The sequence below is a fragment of the Microcaecilia unicolor genome, chromosome 10, assembly GCF_901765095.1.
Source record: "Microcaecilia unicolor chromosome 10, aMicUni1.1, whole genome shotgun sequence".
In the NCBI taxonomy this organism is placed as follows: domain Eukaryota; kingdom Metazoa; phylum Chordata; class Amphibia; order Gymnophiona; family Siphonopidae; genus Microcaecilia; species Microcaecilia unicolor.
In genome coordinates, this window is record NC_044040.1 from 22,172,722 (window position 1) to 22,194,982 (window position 22,261).

The 22,261-nt window shown below is 49.5% G+C and overlaps 1 protein-coding gene across 1 annotated transcript in view; it reads left to right on the forward strand.

Moving 5' to 3' along the window:
• KCP (kielin cysteine rich BMP regulator) overlaps positions 1-22,261 on the forward strand; it is a 198,599-nt gene that overhangs the window by 50,570 nt on the left and 125,768 nt on the right. Inside the window, exons 6-13 of the mRNA XM_030216418.1 lie at positions 1,814-1,881; positions 2,272-2,368; positions 7,027-7,109; positions 7,266-7,353; positions 10,265-10,344; positions 10,729-10,908; positions 12,747-12,840; positions 14,726-14,808. Coding sequence (XP_030072278.1) covers positions 1,814-1,881; positions 2,272-2,368; positions 7,027-7,109; positions 7,266-7,353; positions 10,265-10,344; positions 10,729-10,908; positions 12,747-12,840; positions 14,726-14,808 — 773 coding nt within the window. The remainder of the gene's footprint in view (positions 1-1,813; positions 1,882-2,271; positions 2,369-7,026; positions 7,110-7,265; positions 7,354-10,264; positions 10,345-10,728; positions 10,909-12,746; positions 12,841-14,725; positions 14,809-22,261) is intronic.

A 22,261-nucleotide genomic window follows, 5' to 3' on the forward strand; every position in this document is an offset into this window, starting at 1 on the left:
CAGCAATACAATCCTCGTGTAAATAGGAGCGATACTATAATGTCACAGAGCCAGAAATATAATGTAAGCAGAGAATTAGAGGTCAGTCCTGAAAGGGTTTCATTTCCTACCTGTGGGATAATTGTAGCTGCTCAAAAGCAAGTATTTGAAATTTAGGGAAAGGGACTTTATATACTGCCTTTCTGTGCTTACATATTATATACAGGTACTTACTTTGTACCTGGGGAAGTGGAGGGTTAAGTGATTTGCTCAGAGTCACGCAAAGCTGCAGTGGATCTAACCCAGTTCCCCTGGTTCTTGGACACTGCACTAACCACTGGGCTACTTAGAGGGGAGAGGGAGTGGCTTAGCCCAGTGGCGTAGCCACAGGTGAGCCTGGGTGGGCCGGGGCCCACCCACTAAGGGCTCAGGCCCGCCTAACAGTAGCACACATTTAGCGGTAGCTGGTGGGGATCCCAAGCTCGGCCAGTTCAAGATTTCCCCCTGATGGTAATGAAAACGCTACTCCACAATAATGGCACCTGCGCATGCTCAGTTTTCAGTGCATGCCTGCCGCAGACTGCCAAGATGGAAAGAAGTGTTTTCTCACCAGATGAGATATTTTTTGGGTGGTGGTTGGGGGGGGAAGAACACTTGGTGCCCACCCACTTCTTGCCTACACCCACCGAAAATCTGTTGTCTGGCTACACCCCTGGCTTAGCCACTTAACCACAGTGAGTAAAAGACACAGGGCTGCCGAGAGACAAAGCCAGGCCTGGGGCATGACCGCCGACTGCTCCCAGCCCCACTTGGGCCGTCCCCCACATTTGGGCTGCCACTCCCGCCCACCCCCTTACCTTCTTATGTCTGACTGCTCCTCCCTTGGTCTGTCGTCTCCTGCTCCTGTGTGCCGGGAGATTGCATTAACGTGATAACTCAGGTCATCAGGGTCCCAGCCAGTGGCGTAGCCAAGGGTGGGCTGGGGTGGGCCCAGGCCCACCCACTTTAGGTTCAGGCCCACCAAGTAGCAGCACACCTATAATGTGGCTGGCGCCCCACCAGCCAAAAACTCCCAACAACTTTTTGCTGCCGGTGAAAATCTGGTATTTAAAAGGTATACGGGGGAGAGGGGATGTTTGAAAGACCATATGGCATGCAGGCGAGAGAGGGAGAAACCAAATCACTTGTAGGACAAAGCGGAGTGCTGCCCACCCACCTTGGGTCCAGGCCCACCCAAACTTGGGTGTCTGGCTACGCCCCTGGTCCCAGCACATAAGAGCAGGAGCGAGACAGACACAGAAGCAGACAGGCAGGAAGAAGATTGCGGGCACCTGGCCCCCCCTTAGAGGCCAGACCCAGGGAATTTTGCCCCCCGTCCCCTCCCCCTCGGTGGCCCTGAAAAGACAGGCCTAAACTGAAGAAGTAAAATTTTGATCACTTAGCTTTCTATGATTTTTTATTTGTGGTTGAAAATTATCTTCAACCTAGCAGGACAAAATTTGGCTTCCTATGTCAAGCAAGCACTGAGCATTTTTAGAAAAAAAAGCAAGCAAGCAAACAAACAAACAAATAAATAAATAAGTAAACTCTTAATTGTTAGAACTGCTGTGATTATTTCTGGTATTTCTCTGTTTTCCTTTGAGTTTGTTTTTCATTACTGTTTAATGCATAGGCTTTGGCAGCCAATAAATTTTGCCCATACAGGTCTTTTGAGTTTGGGAGAATGAGAGAAGGATCCGGGTCATAGGACTGCTGCAGATGTGTTGACTTTCTGGATCCCTCTTCCTCCTTCTGTCTCTTACATGATCCTTTTTTGTTGGTTTGCTTATTCCAGGATGTCCTGATGGGCACCAGGAAGGAGAGACCTGGAGGCCAGAGCCCTGTACCAGCTGCAGCTGCTCGGTAAGAGTTGTTCAGATTCAAGATGCTCCTGGTGATGGCTAGCACTCTCTGTCTTACTGCATGTCTCATGTCCTCTTTCACACCATCTTCCAGTTTCTCTTCTTTGCACATTCTTAGTTTCTCATGGGATGCATCTCAGACATTGAGAATTTCTTGAACAGCATGTCACTAGGCTCTTTACCATGGCCTAAGCTTCCCTCTGTCTTTCAAATTATCACATTCTTCACAGAGATTTACTGACAGGTTATACTTGTCCTATATACCTCCTCCTGCAGAGGAGGTGAGTGTGTAAGCACAGTGCACACTGTCTGTCCATTGATAACAGTGTTAATGCTAGGAGTGCATAAAACAAGGGTATTTCTAAGCCAACGTGCATCTCTTTTCTCTTAGAACGGTAATGTGCAGTGCGAAGGCCCACAGTGCCCAGATCTCAACTGCTTGGATCAATATACCCCCCCTGGAGAGTGCTGTCCTTTGTGCAGACCAGGTAACAGTTATAGATATACACAGCTGAAGATGGCTGTTCCACCTGTATCACAAAGGAGACAGCGAAGGTGACTCAAAAAATGATGATGCTGTATGTCATCTCGAAGATTTATTGGTCAACAATAACGACTCTTGGTCAACGACTCGACAACAACGACTCAACACGGCCATGTTTTGGCCCACTGGCCTGCCTCAGGAGTCTTCCTATGTTGTATGGATGAGTACATTGATGTCACTTGCTGTAAATACTGTTTGAACTTCGAACCAGTTGTTACGAATCTGGAGAATATTCACAGTGCTTTGTTTTGAGAGCGTGGGGTGCTGCCAGCAGTGCCAATTTTTACCACAACAGCAAATTAAGCTTGATATGTTTACAGCAAGTGACATCGATATACTCATCCATACAACATAGGAGGACTCCTGAGGCAGGCCAGTGGGTCGAAACACGGCCATGTTGAGTCGTTGTTGCTGACCGTGAGCCGTTATTGTTGACCAATAAATCTCCTAGATCACATCCAGTATCATCATTTTTTTGAGTCACCCTCGCTGGCTCCTTTGTGGTATTATCTCTGCGAGGTTCCTTGTTGTTCTGTTTCTTTGTCGTGTTCCACCTGTATGACATTTATAGGTACATCTGACGATGGCTGCTCACCTAGAGACATGGTAACATTCACACATGCACACTCAGTGACATTTAGGGAGCAATTCTATAAAGTTGCTTTCATTATCACATAAAGGGGGGGGATTCTATAAATAGTGCCTAAAAAATCATTGCCGAAAAAAGCATATAGCAGTGTTCTATAAACCGTGCCTAAAGTTAGGCATGATTTATAGAAGAGCGCTTAAGCCCAGCAATCATGTCTACATTTAGGTGTGACCATTTGCACCAGTGAAAACGTGGTGCAAATGCCCGCACCTGTATTTACGCGCAGAGCCCCCTTATTCTATAATTACGCATGTATCTAAAAATCACATTCCAGGTCCACCCTAATCCGCCCATAGCCTTCCCATTTCCCTGCCCCTTTTTCTGACTCATGCGTAAAAGTTAGGCGCGGATCTGCCACCTAAATTTACATGTGTGCACGTTAATTGAATCTATTTAGTGCCAAGAATTGCTTGTTAAAAAGCCAATTATTGGCGCTAATTAGCTCGTTAATTAAAATGCACATGTAGATTGTGCATGCACCCACATTTTGCACATGCATTTTTTAGTGCTTTTTATAGAATTAGGGGGAAAATGCCATTTATTAAATTATCCTGAGTAAAAGTACATGTGATGACAAGAACTTTTACATAACCTGGGTGTAGCTGTGTTCTGGACTACGTTTTGAGTGGAACACTGGTGGGGCTGTGATTTATATTTATAAATGCGTGATGTGAGGGGGTTTATAGAACATTGCCCTTCACCCTTAAGAGAAGTCCTTCCGAGATCCTAGGACACATTAACAGCACTGGTCCCCGCCAGAGCCGGCAAGGGTGGAGTCAGTACCTGGGAGTTTAAAAGACAGAGCCAGGCTGAGGTTAAGGAGGCCCAGGGAAGGAAGAGATAGCTGCAGTTGCTGAGTACAAATGGCTTTGCTTCTTGTTAAGACTTGCAAGCCTTGCTGAGGTCTGAACTGAGAACTCACAGGCTGTGTTTGGGGCGGGACAGCCCCACCAGCCACAGCCTGCTTGGCCTGCTAGCCAGAGGCCTACTCAAGACTGTTACTGAAACTGGAGAGAAACTATTGCATCTGATACTCCTGGCCTGTGAAGTAACAGGCTCCAGGGCTCAGGTGAATAAAACATTTACTTTCACATTTTTATACCTTGTCTGGCTGAGTTATTCACAGGGCCATCCCCATAACCCTCGCCTAGGGTATCACAAATAACTTCATGTGCAGACATTAACACCTGCTCCAAAAACTGGCATAAATACCCACAGCTTCATTCTAGGTGCAATTTCGGCCACTTTTGCCCTAGTATTTTATAAAGATACATTAGGCTAGATTCATTAACATAGTAACATAGTAGATGACGGCAGAAAAAGACCCGCACGGTCCATCCAGTCTGCCCAACAAGATAAACTCATGTGTATACCTTACCTTGATTTGTACCTGTCTTTTTCAGGGCACAGACCATATAAGTCTGGCCAGCACTATCCCCTCCTCCCAACCACCAGCCCCGCCTCCCACCACTGGCTCTGGCACAGACCGTATAAGTCTGCCCACCACTATCTTCGCCTCCCCACCACCAACCCCTCTTCCCCCCCACCGGCTCCACTACCCATTAAGCTGCACTGGCTCCCTATAGAAGCTAGGGTGCTGTTTAAAAATTAGGCTGTTTCCTATTTAAGATCATATCTGGTTCCATTCCTCAATATATGAATTTTCTTGTATGTTTCTCGATTTTAGGACAATAATTTTTTCCATGATATGTTATTGTTTTTAATATAGTGTTAACAATACAGAACAATCAAGAAAAAGGCAAAATATGGTATTGCATAACAAAGAGAGTGTGCCAGGGAAATGTACAAAGATACCTACGAGAACAAAATTACCCTTAGTAATAATTATCATCTAATTTGTCTCAACAGCAATTGAAGCTAAATATGAAGCAACTGGAGACCATAAAACATTTGTCTTAATTATTGAGCCTGTAAGACTAGCTGAGGCCGATTCAAGTTTATGATATAACAAAACAAATTGCCATCAAAAGTGTTTGTTTAGTAGCAAAGAATTTTTCCAATCAGTAAGGATCATACGCTGTGCTACTGTAATTAGAATATCAAATATCTACTATTATGAGGAGAGAAAAATGAAATCTGGAGAGCAGGATTTAAAGATTACTAATGATGGAGTTAATGGAATGTTAGATTCAAATATTTTACAGATGACATACCAAATTGCTTTCCAAAATACTTGTATGAGAGGACATTCGAATATCATGTGCATTAATGCTCCAGAGGATAGAGTGGAGGAGTGGCCTAGTGGTTAGAGTGGTGGACTTTGGTCCTGGGGAACTGGGTTCGATTCCCACTGCAGGCACAGGCAGCTCCTTGTGACCCTGGGCAAGTCACTTAACCCTCCATTGCCCCAGGTACAAATAAGTACCTGTATATGTAAGCCGCATTGAGCCTGCCATGAGTGGGAAAGCGCAGGGTACAAATGTAACAAAAAAAAAATAGATACTATTGGAGATTCTACATGGAATGTTGCTACTATTGGAGATTCTACATGGAATGTTGCTATTCCACTAGCAACATTCCATGTAGAAGGCTGCGCAGACTTCTGTTTCTGTGAGTCTGACGTCCTGCACGTACGTGCAGGACGTCAGACTCACAGAAGCAGAAGCCTGCGCGGCCACATTGGTGATCTGCAAGGGCCGACTTCTACATGGAATGTTGCTAGTGGAATAGCAACATTCCATGTAGAATCTCCAATAGTAGCAACATTCCATGTAGAATCTCAAATAGTAGCAACAGTGGAGGAGTGGCCTAGTGGTTAGGGTGGTGGACTTTGGTCCTGAGGAACTGAGTTCGATTCCCACTTCAGGCACAGGCAGCTCCTTGTGACTCTGGGCAAGTCACTTAACCCTCCATTGCCCCATGTAAGCCGCATTGAGCCTGCCATGAGTGGGAAAGCGCGGGGTGCAAATGTAACAAAAATAAAATTACAGTGCCAGCAGGTATTTGAGGGTGATAAATGTGCAGAATGTAGCTTACGTGGAGTCCATACAGATAATATTACAGTAGTCAAAGTTTATTTTCATTTTCTTTTCCTAGTCCTCAGGGGATTACTTCAAAGAAGCTGTTTACTTATTTGTTTGTGTATCAGGCAGCAAGTTTATGGAATTTTCTCCCATCTATATTAAGGAGCACATTTAGTTATGCTAGTTTCAAAAAAGGATTAAAAACTTTGCTGTTTCATAAATATGTCACAAGGAAGTGGGATACAGCAACGACAATTTAAGATGTCGTTTACTGATAGCTTATGTAATTTTAATGAATTTTGTTACTTCCTAGATTGTTTATATCCCACTATGAACTTAGTTAATGGTATTAGCGGGCTAGAAGCCAACTAACCGTGATCCATACTACGCTAGTATTCTGTAAAGCGTTCTCTGTGAGGAGCAACCTTTCTAGAATACTACCTTAGCGCATATTTTGCGCTCAATGGTGGGTGTGAATATTTAATCCTGCCAAAAACTACCATAAATGCTGGCATCCAACTCATTAAAAAGGTCTGTATATCCTTAAATATGTGTGTCTGTGTGTGTGGGGGGGGGGGTATAATCAATAAGATATCTAATTCCCAGCGCTATCAATTAGGAGCGCAAATGCAGGTATTCTATAACATCGTGCCTATATTTGGGGAACACCCCTAACCTGCTCATGCTCCTCCCATGGCCACGCCCTCTTTTGAGTTGTGCACTATGAAATTTAGGCGCACATGTTATAGAACAGGGTGTAGGGCAAATCCGCCCATAACTCCTAATTATTGCCAATTAAGTGCTTGCTAATTCCAATAGTCGATTGTTACCACCTAATTGACTAGATTATGCACGGATCTGGAATCCACACCCAAATTTGGGTGAGCTATACAGAATCCTTCGTGTCTCTGTAAAATGGCTTGCGTGACCTGTTTTAAAATGACCGTCCCCGTGTTCTCTGGTTTTCAGGCTGTGAGTATGAAGGAGAACAGTACCAAAATGGTGATTACTTCCTGGCTAGGTCCAACCCCTGCCTAAACTGTTCCTGCCTGGTAAGTCACATGACCTTTTGTAGGAGTGTGTGGGAGCACAGAGCGGCTGAAAGATTCCCTCTGTGAGAAGTCAGTATAGAGGCTTGAAGGTCAAAGTGATTAAAGCGCCACCTGCAGGTGAACATTTCTAACCTGAAGTTTTTGTTTGTCTCATAGAACAGCCTGGTGAGGTGTATCCCAGTCCAGTGCCAGACAGTCACCTGCTCCTCCCCAAGACCTGGGCAGTGCTGCCCCACCTGTCCAGGTACATCAGCATCTGTTCCCCTGGATTCTTTACTACTGGTTAATGTGGAAATGGGATGTTAGGACAGCTCCCCAGTGTGTGCTTAATAGCAGATTTAGGGCCCTATGTACTAAGTTGTGAAAATGTTTGCGAGTTAGTATCCATTCCTGTGAAATTTAGCTAGGAGATGCAAATCAGCTCTTGGCTAATTTACATCTTTAGCTAAAGTTCACATATTTTTCATGCATGGCCACAGCCAGGAAATTTGCACATTTTGGGCTGTGACAATGCAAAAAAATGCTCTTCGGATGGTGGCCAGGAAAAATTAAAAGGCCCTCTAGCTCAATTTGAAGGGCCTCCTGACCTCCTACCCTGGGAGGACTTCTACTCGCTGGTGACCCAATGGGCCCAATCCTCCCATTCCCCAGCCCTGATGCAGAGCTAAAAAGTTTTAAAAGCCCCCCTCCTTGAAGCCCCACCCCTTCCTGAAACACTGCCTCCTCCACCACACTAAGGAATCTGATCTTTAATGGTAGTGCTACAAGACTACTGTAAGGGTTCAGCAAGACCCCCATTTTTGGGCCCAAAAATCTAGGTGTATATTTGAGTATATACGGTGTCACAAAATGCCTAGCCACTCGCCTGGGGCTAACCCTGTGGCCACTCAGATGGTCTATTCCCAGCACAGCTCAGGTCTGCCTGCACATGGGCATATGCTCTACACTAGCACCCTCCTCCTACTGACTGGGTCCCAACTGCCTCTGGGCAAGTCTCCCACTCTCAAGTTATCCCTGGTGATTTCTAGGTTACTGGGACCACACTCCCAGTGGTCCCACAGTTCATAGAAAGCACTTACAGACCCAACACACAACCACCAGGATTCTTAGTCAGTCTAGACAAGCAGAGTCAATAAACTAAAAAATATATTGTCATAAAAGATATTGAACAGTGAACCATAAAAACAGATGGAACAAAAATAACAATAACTAAAAATGGATCAATATTAAAACTATCTAAACATTTATTCACTACCTCGATAGTACCTGGGAAGTATAGGAAATATAGCTGCTCACAGGTTACAGAATATAACTGCTCATAGGGTCTCAGTAAAGAGGTCTTTCTCTCTCTACTTCCAAACTGAGACTGGGGAAAAATCCAGCATTTCCAGACTGGAGCTCCTGGGCCAATCAGAGCCCAGAACAACATTTTTTAAAAGTAGCTGCCCGCATCACTGCAGGTTACTTTCCCTTTGTATTAAACTAAAGAAGGAACAGTCATTTCTCTGTAACAGCTTTAAACATAAAACGTGCACCACCTGCTGGCCAAACTAGAGAAATACACTTCAAGAAATAATTAATACAGTTTACAGGCTTACAAGCCCACTGTTTTGTCACATATGGTAATTTATAATTAGTGCCAATTAAGACCATTTTAGCCAATAATTGGTCATTAATGCCAATTAGCAGCTAATTAGGCTATTAACTTGCGCACAGTAAAAATTGGGCATGCACGTTTCTAGAATTAGGGTGTGTGAGTCTATACCTAACAACAGCAATGGCTGCTGTGACACCACTGTGTATAGGAAAGGGGAAGAGATGACTGCTCAGGAGTGAAGAACCTCCATTACTTAGAAAGCAATATTCAGCAGGTTTTCTTTTCACCAGGTGTTGGAATGCAGCAGTGGCATAGTCACAGGGTAATAGGGAAATGAATGATGGGTGAAGGAGAGGAATAGGAAGGGAGTTTGGGAGAGTTTAGTGCAGAGAGGTGGTTGGAGGATGGAGCAGTAGCGAGAGTGATAGCAAAGCATGGTGGATAGAGAGAGGATGAATTGAGAAAAGGGGAAGAAGACTAGACAGAGAAAGAGGCCTGGGCCCCCGTCCCCTCACTTTTGGTTCAGGCACCCTCCATAACTGGAGTACCCATTGAATGGCTGGCAGGGATGCCTGATACATTGCCCGAACACCAATGAAGTTGGCGGCCTGAGCATGCGTGAGGAGTGCTGATGTCAGCAGTTGAAAAGGAGGCCGCTGACTTCTTCGCCTCTGAGGCCACACTGGGGCAGTTTGGACAGTGAATGCCATCCGCTGATGGGGATAGAATATTCCTGCCAGCAACGGTAAGATTATTAATGTGGCGGTGGCCGTACATAAGTGTTGCCATACTGGGACAGACCAAAGGTCCATCAAGCCCAGCATCCTGTTTCCAACAGTGGCCAATCCAGGTCACAAGTACCTGGCAGAAACCCAAACAATAGCAACATTCCATGTAGAACCCCAACGAGTAGCAAGATTCTAGAATTCTAAAGAATAACAAGATTCCATGCAGAATTTCAAAGTGTGTAGCAACATTCCATTTAGAACCCTGAAGAGTAGCAAGATTCTTTTCAAAATCCTAAGTACATAAGTGTTGCCATACTGGGACAGACCAAAGGTCCATCAAGCCCAGCATCCTGTTTCCAACAGTGGCCAATCCAGGTCACAAGTACCTGGCAGAAACCCAAACAATAGCAACATTCCATGTAGAACCCCAAAGAGCAGAAGATTCTAGAATTCTAAAGAATAACAAGATTCCATGCAGAATTTCAAAGTGTATAGCAACATTCCATTTAGAACCCTAAAGAGCAGCAAGATTCCATTCAGAATCCTAAGTACATAAGTGTTGCCATCCTGGGACAGACCAAAGGTCCATCAAGCCCAGCAACCTGTTTCAATCCAGGCCTTGAGAATGAGAAATACACTGCACCTCCAGTCCACCCCTGGGCTCCACTCCCCCCTCCCAAAAAAATCGATTGCTGGCTACGCCCCTGGAATGCAGAATAGTGCAGTGGAGAACTAATTCTGTACAGGGGTGCAGCATACAACCAGCGTCACAAAAATGCTTCTGACCTCGTTTCTTTCCCGTTTTGCTCTCTTACTTTTTATCGCTCCAGCCTGTGAGTTGGATGGTCAACCCCTGGAGTCTGGACAGAACGTATCCACTGCAGATGGCTGTCAGAGATGCAACTGCAAGGTGAGAGATTGAAGGTCATGAGTCTCTTGCTTATTCAGCCACCTTTGTGTCCTTTAAAGCTTCTCTTCCATCAACCAGGGTGTCTTTTCCCTTTCAAAGGTAGAGGACCACTCACTCTTTGCTTTAATATTCTGTTTTATTTCAAAAGCTCAGTCAGTTGTGTGTGTTGCCTCATTAGTGTATTAAAAGGTCATTGAGCAGGTAAGATAACCAGATTATCGTTACATGGATATTCAGGAGCAATTATCCAATTAGGTGTAGGCTGAATATTCAGCTAAATCTATCCACTAAAATTACAGTACAATGGGTAAATTTAGATATGCTGCAGGATGGAGCATTGGTGTGTACAGTGCCTTATGTTGTCCCCTCTCTGTTTGTCAGTAGGATGGAGAGCTTTTGTGTACAGAAATCCATCAGTGTTCCCAGCACTGCACCCATGGTATCAAACCCCTCTTTGGCTCCTGTTGTCCTGACTGCTCTACCTGTGATTTCCATGGCCAGCTGATTCCCAATGGCATCTCGTTTGTATCAAATGGCAATATGTGTGAGCACTGTGTGTGTTTGGTAAGTTATTGTTTGTGTGTCTGCATACTGTGTGTTTTGATACCTTTAGAACATTACACTATCACCCCAAAGGTCTTTCATGTGGTTGGTGCACATGAGTTCCTCACTTTCCATTGTGTACCATTCCTGTGCATTTCTGGACCCCAAGAGCACTTTTTGGCGTTGAATTTTGGTTGCCGATTATCTGATCACTACGCAAGCTTTCTTAGATCAGTTTTCATTCTGTCTGCATGGCTTAGTACCATTGATTGTATCAAGTTGCGGAATATTTCCCTCGGGAAGAATGGTTTCACGCGTTTGAGTTTCCACATTGAGTGAAACATTTTCTTTATTGTGGATTTCGCTTGGTTCTCTAGTGAGAGGTTCCGTTCGATTGTAAAGTCAAGAATTTTCAGGCTGTCTGAGCTAGGAAGGGTGTATCCTGGGGTGTTTATGTTTGTGGGTTTATACATGTTGTATTGGGATGAGATGGTGAGACAGTGTGTTTTTTCTATGTTGAGTTTTAGTTGGAATGCATTTGCACATGAGTCCATGATGTTCAAGCTGAGCTTGATTTTGTTGGTGATTTCTGCTAGATCGTGTTTGTGAGGGATGTATATTGTGACGTCGTCTTCGTAGATGAATGGGTTAAGGCCTTGGTTGGATAAGGACTTGGCTAGTGGGGTCATCATAAGGTTGAAAAGAATTGGTGATAATGGTGATCCTTGTGGTACTCCGCAGTCTGCTTTCCACGGTGATGATATGGTTGAGCTTGATTTCACTTGATATGTTCTAGTGGTTAGGAAACCCTTGATCCATTTAAGTGTGTTTCCACCAATCCCGAAGTAATCTAGGAGTCTTAGTAGTATTTTATGGTTTACCATGTCGAACACACTAGACATGTCGAATTGGAGGAGAAGTATGCTTTTACCTGTTGCTATTTCCTGCTTGAATTTAGTTAGGAGAGTAATTAATACTATTTCGGTGCTATGTAGGGGGCGAAATCCTGATTGTGATTCATGTAGTATTGTGAATTTGTTTATGTAATCATTAAGTTGTTTGGTTACCATGCTTTCCATTAATTTGACTACCAGTGGGATAGATGCTACTGGGTGGTAGTTGGTGATGTCATTCATTATTTTCTTCGTGTCTTTTGGGATAGGGGTGAGTAGGATGTGAGGTCTGCTATGAAGCGGTGGGGGGCGGATTTTATTAGGTATCCAATTGACAGTGAATGTTGGAGAATCTGTTAATCGCCTGGGTTACTGTATCGGCGGTGAGGAGAACGAAGTTTGACCAGGTTTGGTCCGCTGGGTATTCACCAGGAGTTGGGTCCAAACCATCGATGAAGTTTTCGGTATCCATGTTGTCCTGAGGTAGAGTTTCACGTAGGTTTGCAAAATGACAAAACAGAGTCACTATCTTAGAAACAGCTGTGAGGGGGAGAAACTGCCTTTAGAGACAAGAGAGAAGCAACTGAAGCCCCTAGACAAGAAAGAGAGAATCCTGCCCTTTTGAGACAGAGAAGGAAGAAGAGACCTACACATGGAACTCTGAAAATGGAAATTGAGATTGCTTCATTCTTTGGAGGAAGAGAGGAAGAGACACGTATAAAGTTTATAGAGACAAATCAAGAAGAGGGATATCTCCATGGTGCATAGAAATAGAAAAAAGAGAGAGATGTAGTACTCTTAGAAATGTTAAAAAGAGAAAAAAAACCCTGTAGTCCTTATTGATGGAGATGATAGAGAGTGACATACATACAAAACTCTTACAGTCAGGGAAGAAGAGAAAGAGACTGTTGTACAGACAGAACATGCTGTGGGTATTGTCACTCTTTTCCTTTGTGTCTTGCTTAGAATGGGAATGTAGTATGTAAGGTGGTCTCCTGCCCTGCTCTGGAATGTGTGGAACTGGAAGAGGTTCCCGGAGATTGCTGCAAGCAGTGTCGCAGTAAGTAATCCGCAAACAAACCTTTTCCGGAGATGGGAAGGGTAGAATGAGAGGGCATGAAATGAGATCGGAGATGGGAAGGGTAGAACGAGAGGGCATGAAATGAGATTGAAGGGGGGCAGACTCAAGAAGAATGTCAGGAAGTATTTTTTCACGGAGAGGGTGGTGGATGCTTGGAATGCCCTCCTGCGGGAGGTGGTGGAGATGAAAACGGTAACGGAATTCAAACATGCGTGGGATAAACATAAAGGAATCCTGTGCAGAAGGAAGGGATCCTCAGGAGCTTAGCCTAGAATGGGTGGCAGAGCTGGTGGTTGGGAGGCGGGGCTAGTGCTGGGCAGACTTATACGGTCTGTGCCGGGGCTGGTGGTTGGGAGGCGGGACTAGTGCTGGGCAGACTTATACAGTCTGTGCCGGGGCTGGTGGTTGGGCGGCGGGGATAGTGCTGGGCAGACTTATACGGTCTGTGCCAGAGCCGGTGGTGGGTGGCAGGGATAGTGCTGGGCAGACTTATACGGTCTGTGCCAGAGCTGGTGGTTGGGAGGCGGGGTTGGTGGTTGGGAGGCGGGGATAGTGCTGGGCAGACTTATACGGTCTGTGCCAGAGCCGGTGGTGGGAGGCAGGGATAGTGCTGGGCAGACTTATACGGTCTGTGCCAGAGCTGGTGGTTGGGAGGCGGGGACTGGTAGTTGGGAGGCGAGGATAGTACTGGGCAGACTTATACGGTCTGTGCCGGGGCTGGTGGTTGGGAGGCGGGACTAGTGCTGGGCAGACTTATACGGTCTGTGCCGGGGCTGGTGGTTGGGCGGCGGGGATAGTGCTGGGCAGACTTATACGGTCTGTGCCAGAGCCGGTGGTGGGAGGCAGGGCTTGTGGTTGGGAGGCGGGGATAGTGCTGGGCAGACTTATACGGTCTGTGCCAGAGCTGGTGGTGGGAGGCGGGGTTGGTGGTTGGGAGGCGGGGATAGGGTTGGCCAGACTTATACGGTCTGTGCCCTGAAGAGGGCAGTACAAATAAAAAAGTAGCACATATGAATTTATCTTCTTGGGCAGACTGGATGGACCATGCAGGTCTTTTTCTGCTGTCATCTACTATGTTACTATGTAAGTACATAGAAATCGGGGCAGGGGATGATGAGCATGTGGAAAGGTGTTTGGAGGAAGTACTGGAATACAGAATGAGAATGGAAGAATTAAGATGGAGGCTAAAGAAGGGTAATAGGGAAATGAATGATGGGTGAAGGAGAGGACTAGGAAGGGAGTTTTGGAGAGTTTAGTGCAGAGAGGTGGTTGGAGGATGGAGCTGTAGAGAGAGTGATAGGAAAGCATGGTGGATAGAGAGAGGATGAATTGAGAAAAGGGGACGACTAGACAGAGAAAGAGGCAGGTTTATCATAGCAGAGGGTAGTGGGGTGAGGGGAGGTAGACAGAGGAAGGGGACTGGAAAGAGGGATGAACTGGGGAAGGAATGGGGGCCTATAGGGAGAGGTGAGATTTCAATATGAGGGATATACAGGCGGAGAAATGGAAGACAGAGAAAAGGGAAGAGAAGAAGAATTTTACAGATGGATGAGATGGGGGAGGGGGAGAGAGAAGCATCAGAGAATGAACTGAGACAAAGACTGAGGAGAGAAAAGTGGGGAAAGAACTGAGAGATGACAGAAGAGAGTGAAGAAGTAGTTTGAAGGGTTGGTGTTGGGAAGAAGGTCTCATGAATGACTTACCTAGTCAGGTGCTAATCATGTCTAGCAATTCTTGATCCATACTCTTACCTTCGTGCTGCCTCCCTCATTGAATACTGTGGAACCAAACTGTGTTTCTTTTTGATGCTAAAATAGGGGAACACTGCAGTGTCTCAGCCCTCTATAATTTCTCTCTTCTCCAGGTTGCATGGATGGAACAACCAGGCACAGCCATGGGAAAAACTGGACACCTCAAGCTGACCCCTGCCAGACCTGCCGGTGCCAGGTAAGATGCTATGGTCTCTGTAGAAGATCAAAATGCTGAGCCCCTGGGGCTGCAGCATGGGATGGAAGATCCTACTCATTTGTGCATGGAAGGATTTACTCAAGTGCATGGACAGAGTTTAGAATGGTGCTTCCCAATATGATTCTCTTTTAACACATACAGATTCACGTGACCCCATATGATGATAAAAACAAAATAATAGATCTCCTTTCCCCTCCCTCATCTTTCTTCACCACCATCTCCTCCTATATGTCCAAAGCACGAAGGCATCAGTAACAGCAGCAGTGATGTTGGCGATGGCAGCAGTTAGTGACACTATGCACTCATTGCCCCAGTTCTGTGCATTGATTTCCAGTCTAACAAGAGGCCCACTCAGGAGTTTGGAGCAGCCTTGTGAATATTCAGTGCAGGGGCATAGACTTCAGTGGGAGGGGAGGTCCAGAGCCCGAGGTGAGGTGGCACATTTTAGCCCCCCCCCCGGCGCCGCCGACCCCCCCGCCACTTTTGACCCCCCCCCCACTGCTGCCCCTCCTCCATCCCTTTTGACCCCCCCCCCCCCCCCCACCGCCGCTAACTCTCCCCCGCCACCGTCAGGTACCTTTGCTGGCAGGGGTCCCCAACTCTCGCCAGCCGATGTCCCCTTCAGCGCCGGTCTCCGAGTCCGGCGCGTTCACTGATCTGGATTCTGTGTCTGTGACGTCAGGACTCACAGAAACAGAATCCAGATCAGCAACGCGCCGGAGACCAGCGCTGAAGAGGACTTCAGCTGGTGAGGGTTGGGGACCCCCGCCAGCAAAGGTACCTGACGGCAGCGGCAGGGGAGGGTTGGCGGTGGCAGGAGGAGGGGGGGGGGTCGAATGTGGCGGGGAGGGTCGGCGGCGGGGTGAAAGAAGGGGAGCCGGGGCTCAATCTGCGTGGGCCCATGCCCCCGTGGCCCCACCTAGCTATGCCCCTGTTTTGGAGCAGCCTTGTGAATATTCACTGACTCCAGGCTCTGTGCTGCCTGCCTCTACTGGACATGGATCACAGTGGGGGCCCAGAGAGCAAGGGAGCAGCTCTGTTTCTGTGACCCCCAGTCTACTGATAATGTGACCTTATTTCTGGTTCTGACAAACAGTATTGGTTTATGACCCTAAGTAAGGGATGGAGCAGGAAGTGCTGAGTTTAACTGGAGGCATCAGAGAACAGCTTGAGGGATAATGAGAATGATAGGGAAGAGGCAACTGCGCATGGCTTTTGCATGGCCTAAAACCATAGCTCTGCATCATGGTAACCAGTTTTTCTCCGAGGACAAGCAGGCTGCTTGTTCTCACGACTGGGTGACGTCCGCGGCAGCCCCCACCAACCGGAAATAAGCTTCGCGGGACGGTCAGCACGCAGGGCACGCCCACCGCGCATGCGCGGCCGTCTTCCCGCCCGTGCGCGACCGCTCCCGCCAGTTACTTTTTTTCCGCGACTGAGAGAGTTGTGTTTTCCCCTCTCTCTCGTTTCAGCCGCCGGGTTTTTTCGACCGCGTTTACGCGGATCGTCGCTTTTGGCCTGTTCGGCCTCTTCTTCTTCTTCTTTTCTTTTATAAAAAAAAAAAAAAAAAAAAAAAGAATTTTGCGCGTGTGGAGCACGCGCTCCTTTTTTTTTCCCTCGCTTTCTAGCGGGGACGCCTCGTTGCGGCCTAGTGGCCGCTCGGTCGGTTACAATTTTCGTGGTGTGATTTTAGCCACCATTGCCGACTTTGACTTCGCCGACGCAATTTTTCCGTCGATGTCCTCGAAGGTCCCGAGTGGATTTAAAAAGTGTGGTCGCTGCGGCCGGCCGATCTCGCAGACCGACACCCACGCTTGGTGCCTCCAGTGCCTCGGGCCGGAGCACAATCTCAAGTCGTGCGTTTTGTGTCTCGGTCTCCGGAAACGGACTCAGGTTGCGAGGCAAGTTCTGCGGGACCGTCTTTTGGAACTTGCGCCGGCCCCTCGACGTCGACCTCGACGGCATCGGTATCGAAAACCGGTTCTTCGGTACCGGTATCGATGCCCGAGACATCGGCACCGATGGCAGCGACCCCAGGAGAACAGGTCCCGTCGGCCCGCCGGTCCCGTCGGCGAGAGTGGGGTAGAGAGACCGCGTGGGCAGTCGGCCCCGGTCACTCCCTCAACTCGTGAGCCACGGGACCGAACCCTGTCGGACCCGGTACCCCGAGACCGAGGGGGATCGACCTCCTCCTCCTCCATGCCCTCCGGCACCGGTGACGTGCACCGGAAAAAAAGACAAGAAGCGCCGTCACCGGAGCCCTCGGTGCACCCTGAAGAGGAGTCGACGCCGAAGCGTCATCGCAGAGAGGAGAGATCTCCGTCGGTGGTGGAGGTACCGACGCGTCGGGGTTCCGGCACCTCGGTGCCGTCTCCTGGCCCCCAGCAGCTTCCGGCACCGACACCCTTACCGGCCCCACCGCCTTTCCCGGCAGCGGGCCTGGACGAGTGCCTCAGAGCCATCCTTCCGGGGATCCTGGAAGGGCTGATGCGCCAGGCTGTGCCGGCGCCTGGGGGTGCTTGCGCCCTCGGCGCCGATGACTGTGGCGCCGGCGAGCTCTAGCCCGGCGCCGGGGCAGTCGACACCGCCGCCGCTTGCGGTGCCGGTCTCGACAGCCACGCAGGTGGAGTCCCCGTCGACGTCGATGGAGGGAGCCCCGTCCCCGCCGGCGCGGGAGTCCACCGCTCGACGACACCGAGACCTCGGTGCCTCGACGTCGAGCCGGGCCCGGTACCGGACTCAGCTACATGAGCTAATGTCCGATACCGAGGACGAGGACTCGTGGGGGGAAGAGGAGGACCCGAGATATTTCTCCTCCGAGGAGTCTACAGGCCTTCCCTCGGACCCCACGCCGTCACCGGAGAGGAAGCTCTCACCTCCTGAGAGTCTCTCCTTTGCCTCCTTTGTGCGGGATATGTCTATAAGCATTCCCTTTCCCGTGGTCTCTGTGGAAGAGCCGAGGGCCGAGATGCTCGAGGTCCTCGACTATCCATCACCACCTAGAGAGTCCTCCACGGTACCGCTGCACAATGTCCTGAAGGAGACGCTGCTCCGGAACTGGGTGCGACCACTAACTAATCCCACCATTCCCAAGAAAGCAGAGTCCCAGTACAGGATCCACTCTGACCCAGAGCTCATGCGGCCCCAGTTGCCCCATGACTCAGCGGTCGTGGATTCTGCTCTCAAGAGGGCACGGAGTTCGAGGGATACCGCCTCGGCGCCCCCGGGGCGGGAGTCTCGCACTCTGGACTCATTTGGGAGGAAGGCCTACCAATCCTCCATGCTCGTGACCCGCATCCAATCTTACCTGCTCTATATGAGCATCCACATGCGGACCAATGTGCAACAGCTGGCGGACCTGGTCGATAAGCTCCCGCCGGAGCAGTCCAGGCCTTATCAGGAGGTGGTCAGGCAGCTGAAGGCGTGCAGAAAGTTCCTGTCCAGGGGGATTTTTGACACCTGTGACGTGGCATCTCGTGCTGCGGCCCAAGGTATAGTGATGCGCAGGCTCTCATGGCTGCGTGCCTCTGACCTGGACAACCGCACCCAGCAGAGACTGGCTGACGTCCCTTGCCGGGGGGATAACATTTTCGGTGAGAAGGTCGAGCAGATGGTGGACCAACTGCATCAGCGGGAAACCGCTCTCGACAAGCTCTCCCACCGGGCGCCTTCAGCACCCGCCCCCACGGGTGGGCGTTTTTCCCGGGCACGGCAGGCTGCACCCTATTCTTTTGCAAAGCGTAGGTACAACCAGCCGGCCCGAAGGCCTCGTCAGGCACAGGGACAGCCCCAGCGCGCTCGTTCTCGTCAACAGCGTGCGCCTAAGCAGCCCCCTGCGCCTCCACAGCAAAAGCCGGGGACGGGCTTTTGACTGGATCCACGGGAACATAGCCGCCCTACAAGTGTCCGTACCGGACGATCTGCCGGTCGGAGGGAGGTTAAAATTTTTTCACCAAAGGTGGCCTCTCATAACCTCCGACCAGTGGGTTCTCCAAATAGTGCGGTGCGGATACGCCCTGAATTTGGCATCCCTGCCTCCAAATTGTCCTCCGGGAGCTCAGTCTTTCAGCTCCCATCACAAGCAGGTACTTGCAGAGGAACTCTCCGCCCTTCTCAGCGCCAATGCGGTCGAGCCCGTACCACCCGGGCAGGAAGGGCAGGGATTCTATTCCAGGTACTTCCTTGTGGAAAAGAAAACAGGGGGGATGCGTCCCATCCTAGACCTGAGAGGCCTGAACAAATTCCTGGTCAAAGAAAAGTTCAGGATGCTTTCCTTGGGCACCCTTCTGCCAATGATTCAGAAAAACGATTGGCTATGTTCCCTGGATTTAAAGGACGCATACACTCACATCCCGATACTGCCAGCTCACAGGCAGTATCTCAGATTCCGACTGGGCGCACGGCACTTTCAGTATTGTGCGCTGCCCTTTGGGCTCGCCTCTGCCCCACGAGTGTTTACCAAGTGCCTCGTGGTGGTAGCGGCCTATCTACGCAAGCTGGGAGTGCACGTGTTCCCATATCTCGACGATTGGCTGGTCAAGAACACCTCGGAGGCAGGAGCCCTCCGGTCCATGCAGTGCACTATCCAACTTCTGGAGCTGCTGGGGTTTGTGATAAATTACCCAAAGTCCCATCTCCAGCCAACTCAGTCTCTGGAATTCATAGGAGCGCTGCTGAATTCCCAGACAGCTCAGGCCTACCTTCCCGAAGCGAGGGCCACCAATCTCTTGACCCTGGCTTCGCAGACCAGAGCGTCTCAGCAGATCACAGCTCGGCAGATGTTGAGACTTCTGGGTCATATGGCCTCCACAGTTCATGTGACTCCCATGGCTCGTCTTCACATGAGATCTGCTCAATGGACCCTAGCTTCCCAGTGGTTCCAGGCCACCGGGAATCTAGAAGATGTCATCCGCCTCTCCACCAGTTGCCGCACTTCACTGCTCTGGTGGACCATCCGGACCAATTTGATCCTGGGACGCCCATTCCAAATTCCGCAGCCCATGAAAGTGCTGACGACGGATGCATCTCGCCTGGGGTGGGGAGCCCATGTCGATGGGCTCCACACTCAGGGTCTGTGGTCCCTCCAGGAAAAGGATCTGCAGATCAACCTCCTGGAGCTCCGGGCGATCTGGAACGCACTGAAGGCTTTCAGAGATCGGCTGTCCTGTCAAATTATCCAAATTCGGACAGACAATCAGGTTGCAATGTATTACGTCAACAAGCAGGGGGGCACCGGATCTCGCCCCCTGTGCCAGGAGGCCGTCGGGATGTGGCGTTGGGCGTGTCGGTTCGGCATGCTCCTCCAAGCCACGTACCTGGCAGGCGTAAACAACAGTCTGGCCGACAGACTGAGCAGAGTCATGCAACCCCACGAGTGGGCGCTCCATGCCAGAGTGGTACGCAAGATCTTCCGAGCGTGGGGCACCCCCTCGGTGGACCTTTTCGCCTCTCAGACCAACCACAAGCTGCCTCTGTTCTGTTCCAGACTTCAGGCACACGGCAGGCTAGCGTCGGATGCCTTTCTCCTCCATTGGGGGACCGGCCTCCTGTATGCTTATCCTCCCATACCTTTGGTGGGGAAGACCTTACTGAAGCTCAAGCAAGACCGCGGCACCATGATTCTGATCGCGCCCTTTTGGCCCCGTCAGATCTGGTTCCCTCTTCTTCTGGAGTTGTCCTCCGAAGAACCGTGGAGATTGGAGTGTTTTCCGACTCTCATTTCGCAGAACGACGGAGCGTTGCTGCACCCCAACCTTCAATCCCTGGCTCTCACGGCCTGGATGTTGAGGGCGTAGACTTCGCTGCGTTGGGTCTGTCTGAGGGTGTCTCCCGGGTCTTGCTTGCCTCTAGGAAGGATTCCACTAAAAAGAGTTACTTTTTCAAGTGGAGGAGGTTTGTCGTGTGGTGTGAGAGCATGGCCCTAGAACCTCGTTCTTGCCCTGCACAGAACCTGCTTGAATACCTTCTGCACTTATCAGAGTCTGGCCTCAAGACCAACTCAGTAAGGAATCACCTTAGTGCGATTAGTGCTTACCATTATCGTGTGGAAGGAAAAGCCATCTCTGGAGAGCCTTTAGTCGTTCGATTCATGAGAGGCTTGCTTTTGTCAAAGCCCCCTATCAAGCCTCCTGTTGTGTCATGGGATCTCAACGTCGTCCTCACCCAGCTGATGAAACCTCCTTTTGAGCCACTGAATACCTGCCATCTGAAGTACTTGACCTGGAAGGTCATTTTCTTGGTGGCAGTTACTTCAGCTCGTAGGGTCAGTGAGCTTCAAGCCCTAGTAGCTCATGCTCCATATACCAAATTTCATCACAACAGAGTAGTGCTCCGCACCCACCCAAAGTTCCTGCCGAAGGTGGTGTCGGAGTTCCATCTTAACCAGTCAATTGTCTTGCCAACATTCTTCCCCAGGCCGCATACCCGCCCTGCTGAACGTCAGTTGCACACATTGGACTGCAAGAGAGCATTGGCCTTCTACTTGGAGCGGACACAGCCCAACAGACAGTCCGCCCAATTGTTTGTTTCTTTCGACCCTAACAGGCTAGGGGTCGCTGTCGGGAAACGCACCATCTCTAATTGGCTAGCAGATTGCATTTCCTTCACTTACGCCCAGGCTGGGCTGACTCTTGAGGGTCATGTCACGGCTCATAGTGTCAGAGCCATGGCAGCGTCAGTGGCCCACTTGAAGTCAGCCACTATTGAAGAGATCTGCAAGGCTGCGACGTGGTCATCTGTCCACACATTCACATCTCATTACTGCCTCCAGCAGGATACCCGACGCGACAGTCGGTTCGGGCAGTCGGTGCTGCAGAATCTGTTTGGGGTGTAAATCCAACTCCACCCTCCAGGACCCGAATTTATTCTGGTCAGGCTACACTCTCAGTTAGTTGTTCTTCGTAGGTCAATTTCTGTTATACCCTCGCCGTTGCGAGGTTCAATTGACCTGGGTTCTTGTTTTGAGTGAGCCTGAGAGCTAGGGATACCCCAGTCGTGAGAACAAGCAGCCTGCTTGTCCTCGGAGAAAGGGTATGATACATACCTGTAGCAGTTGTTCTCCGAGGACAGCAGGCTGATTGTTCTCACCTTCCCTCCCTCCTCCCCTTTGGAGTTGTGTGTTTCATATTTTTTGCTAGTCATTCAACTGGCGGGAGCGGTCGCGCACGGGCGGGAAGACGGCCGCGCATGCGCGGTGGGCGTGCCCTGCGTGCTGACCGTCCCGCGAAGCTTATTTCCGGTTGGTGGGGGCTGCCGCGGACGTCACCCAGTCGTGAGAACAATCAGCCTGCTGTCCTCGGAGAACAACTGCTACAGGTATGTATCATACCCTATCTGTCCTGGTTTTGCAGCATGGTATGAATTGGCTTCTAGTCCTCCTTTTTGTACGTAAATCAGAACGACATCTCCATGCTTGCCCTGAAGTGTATGGTCA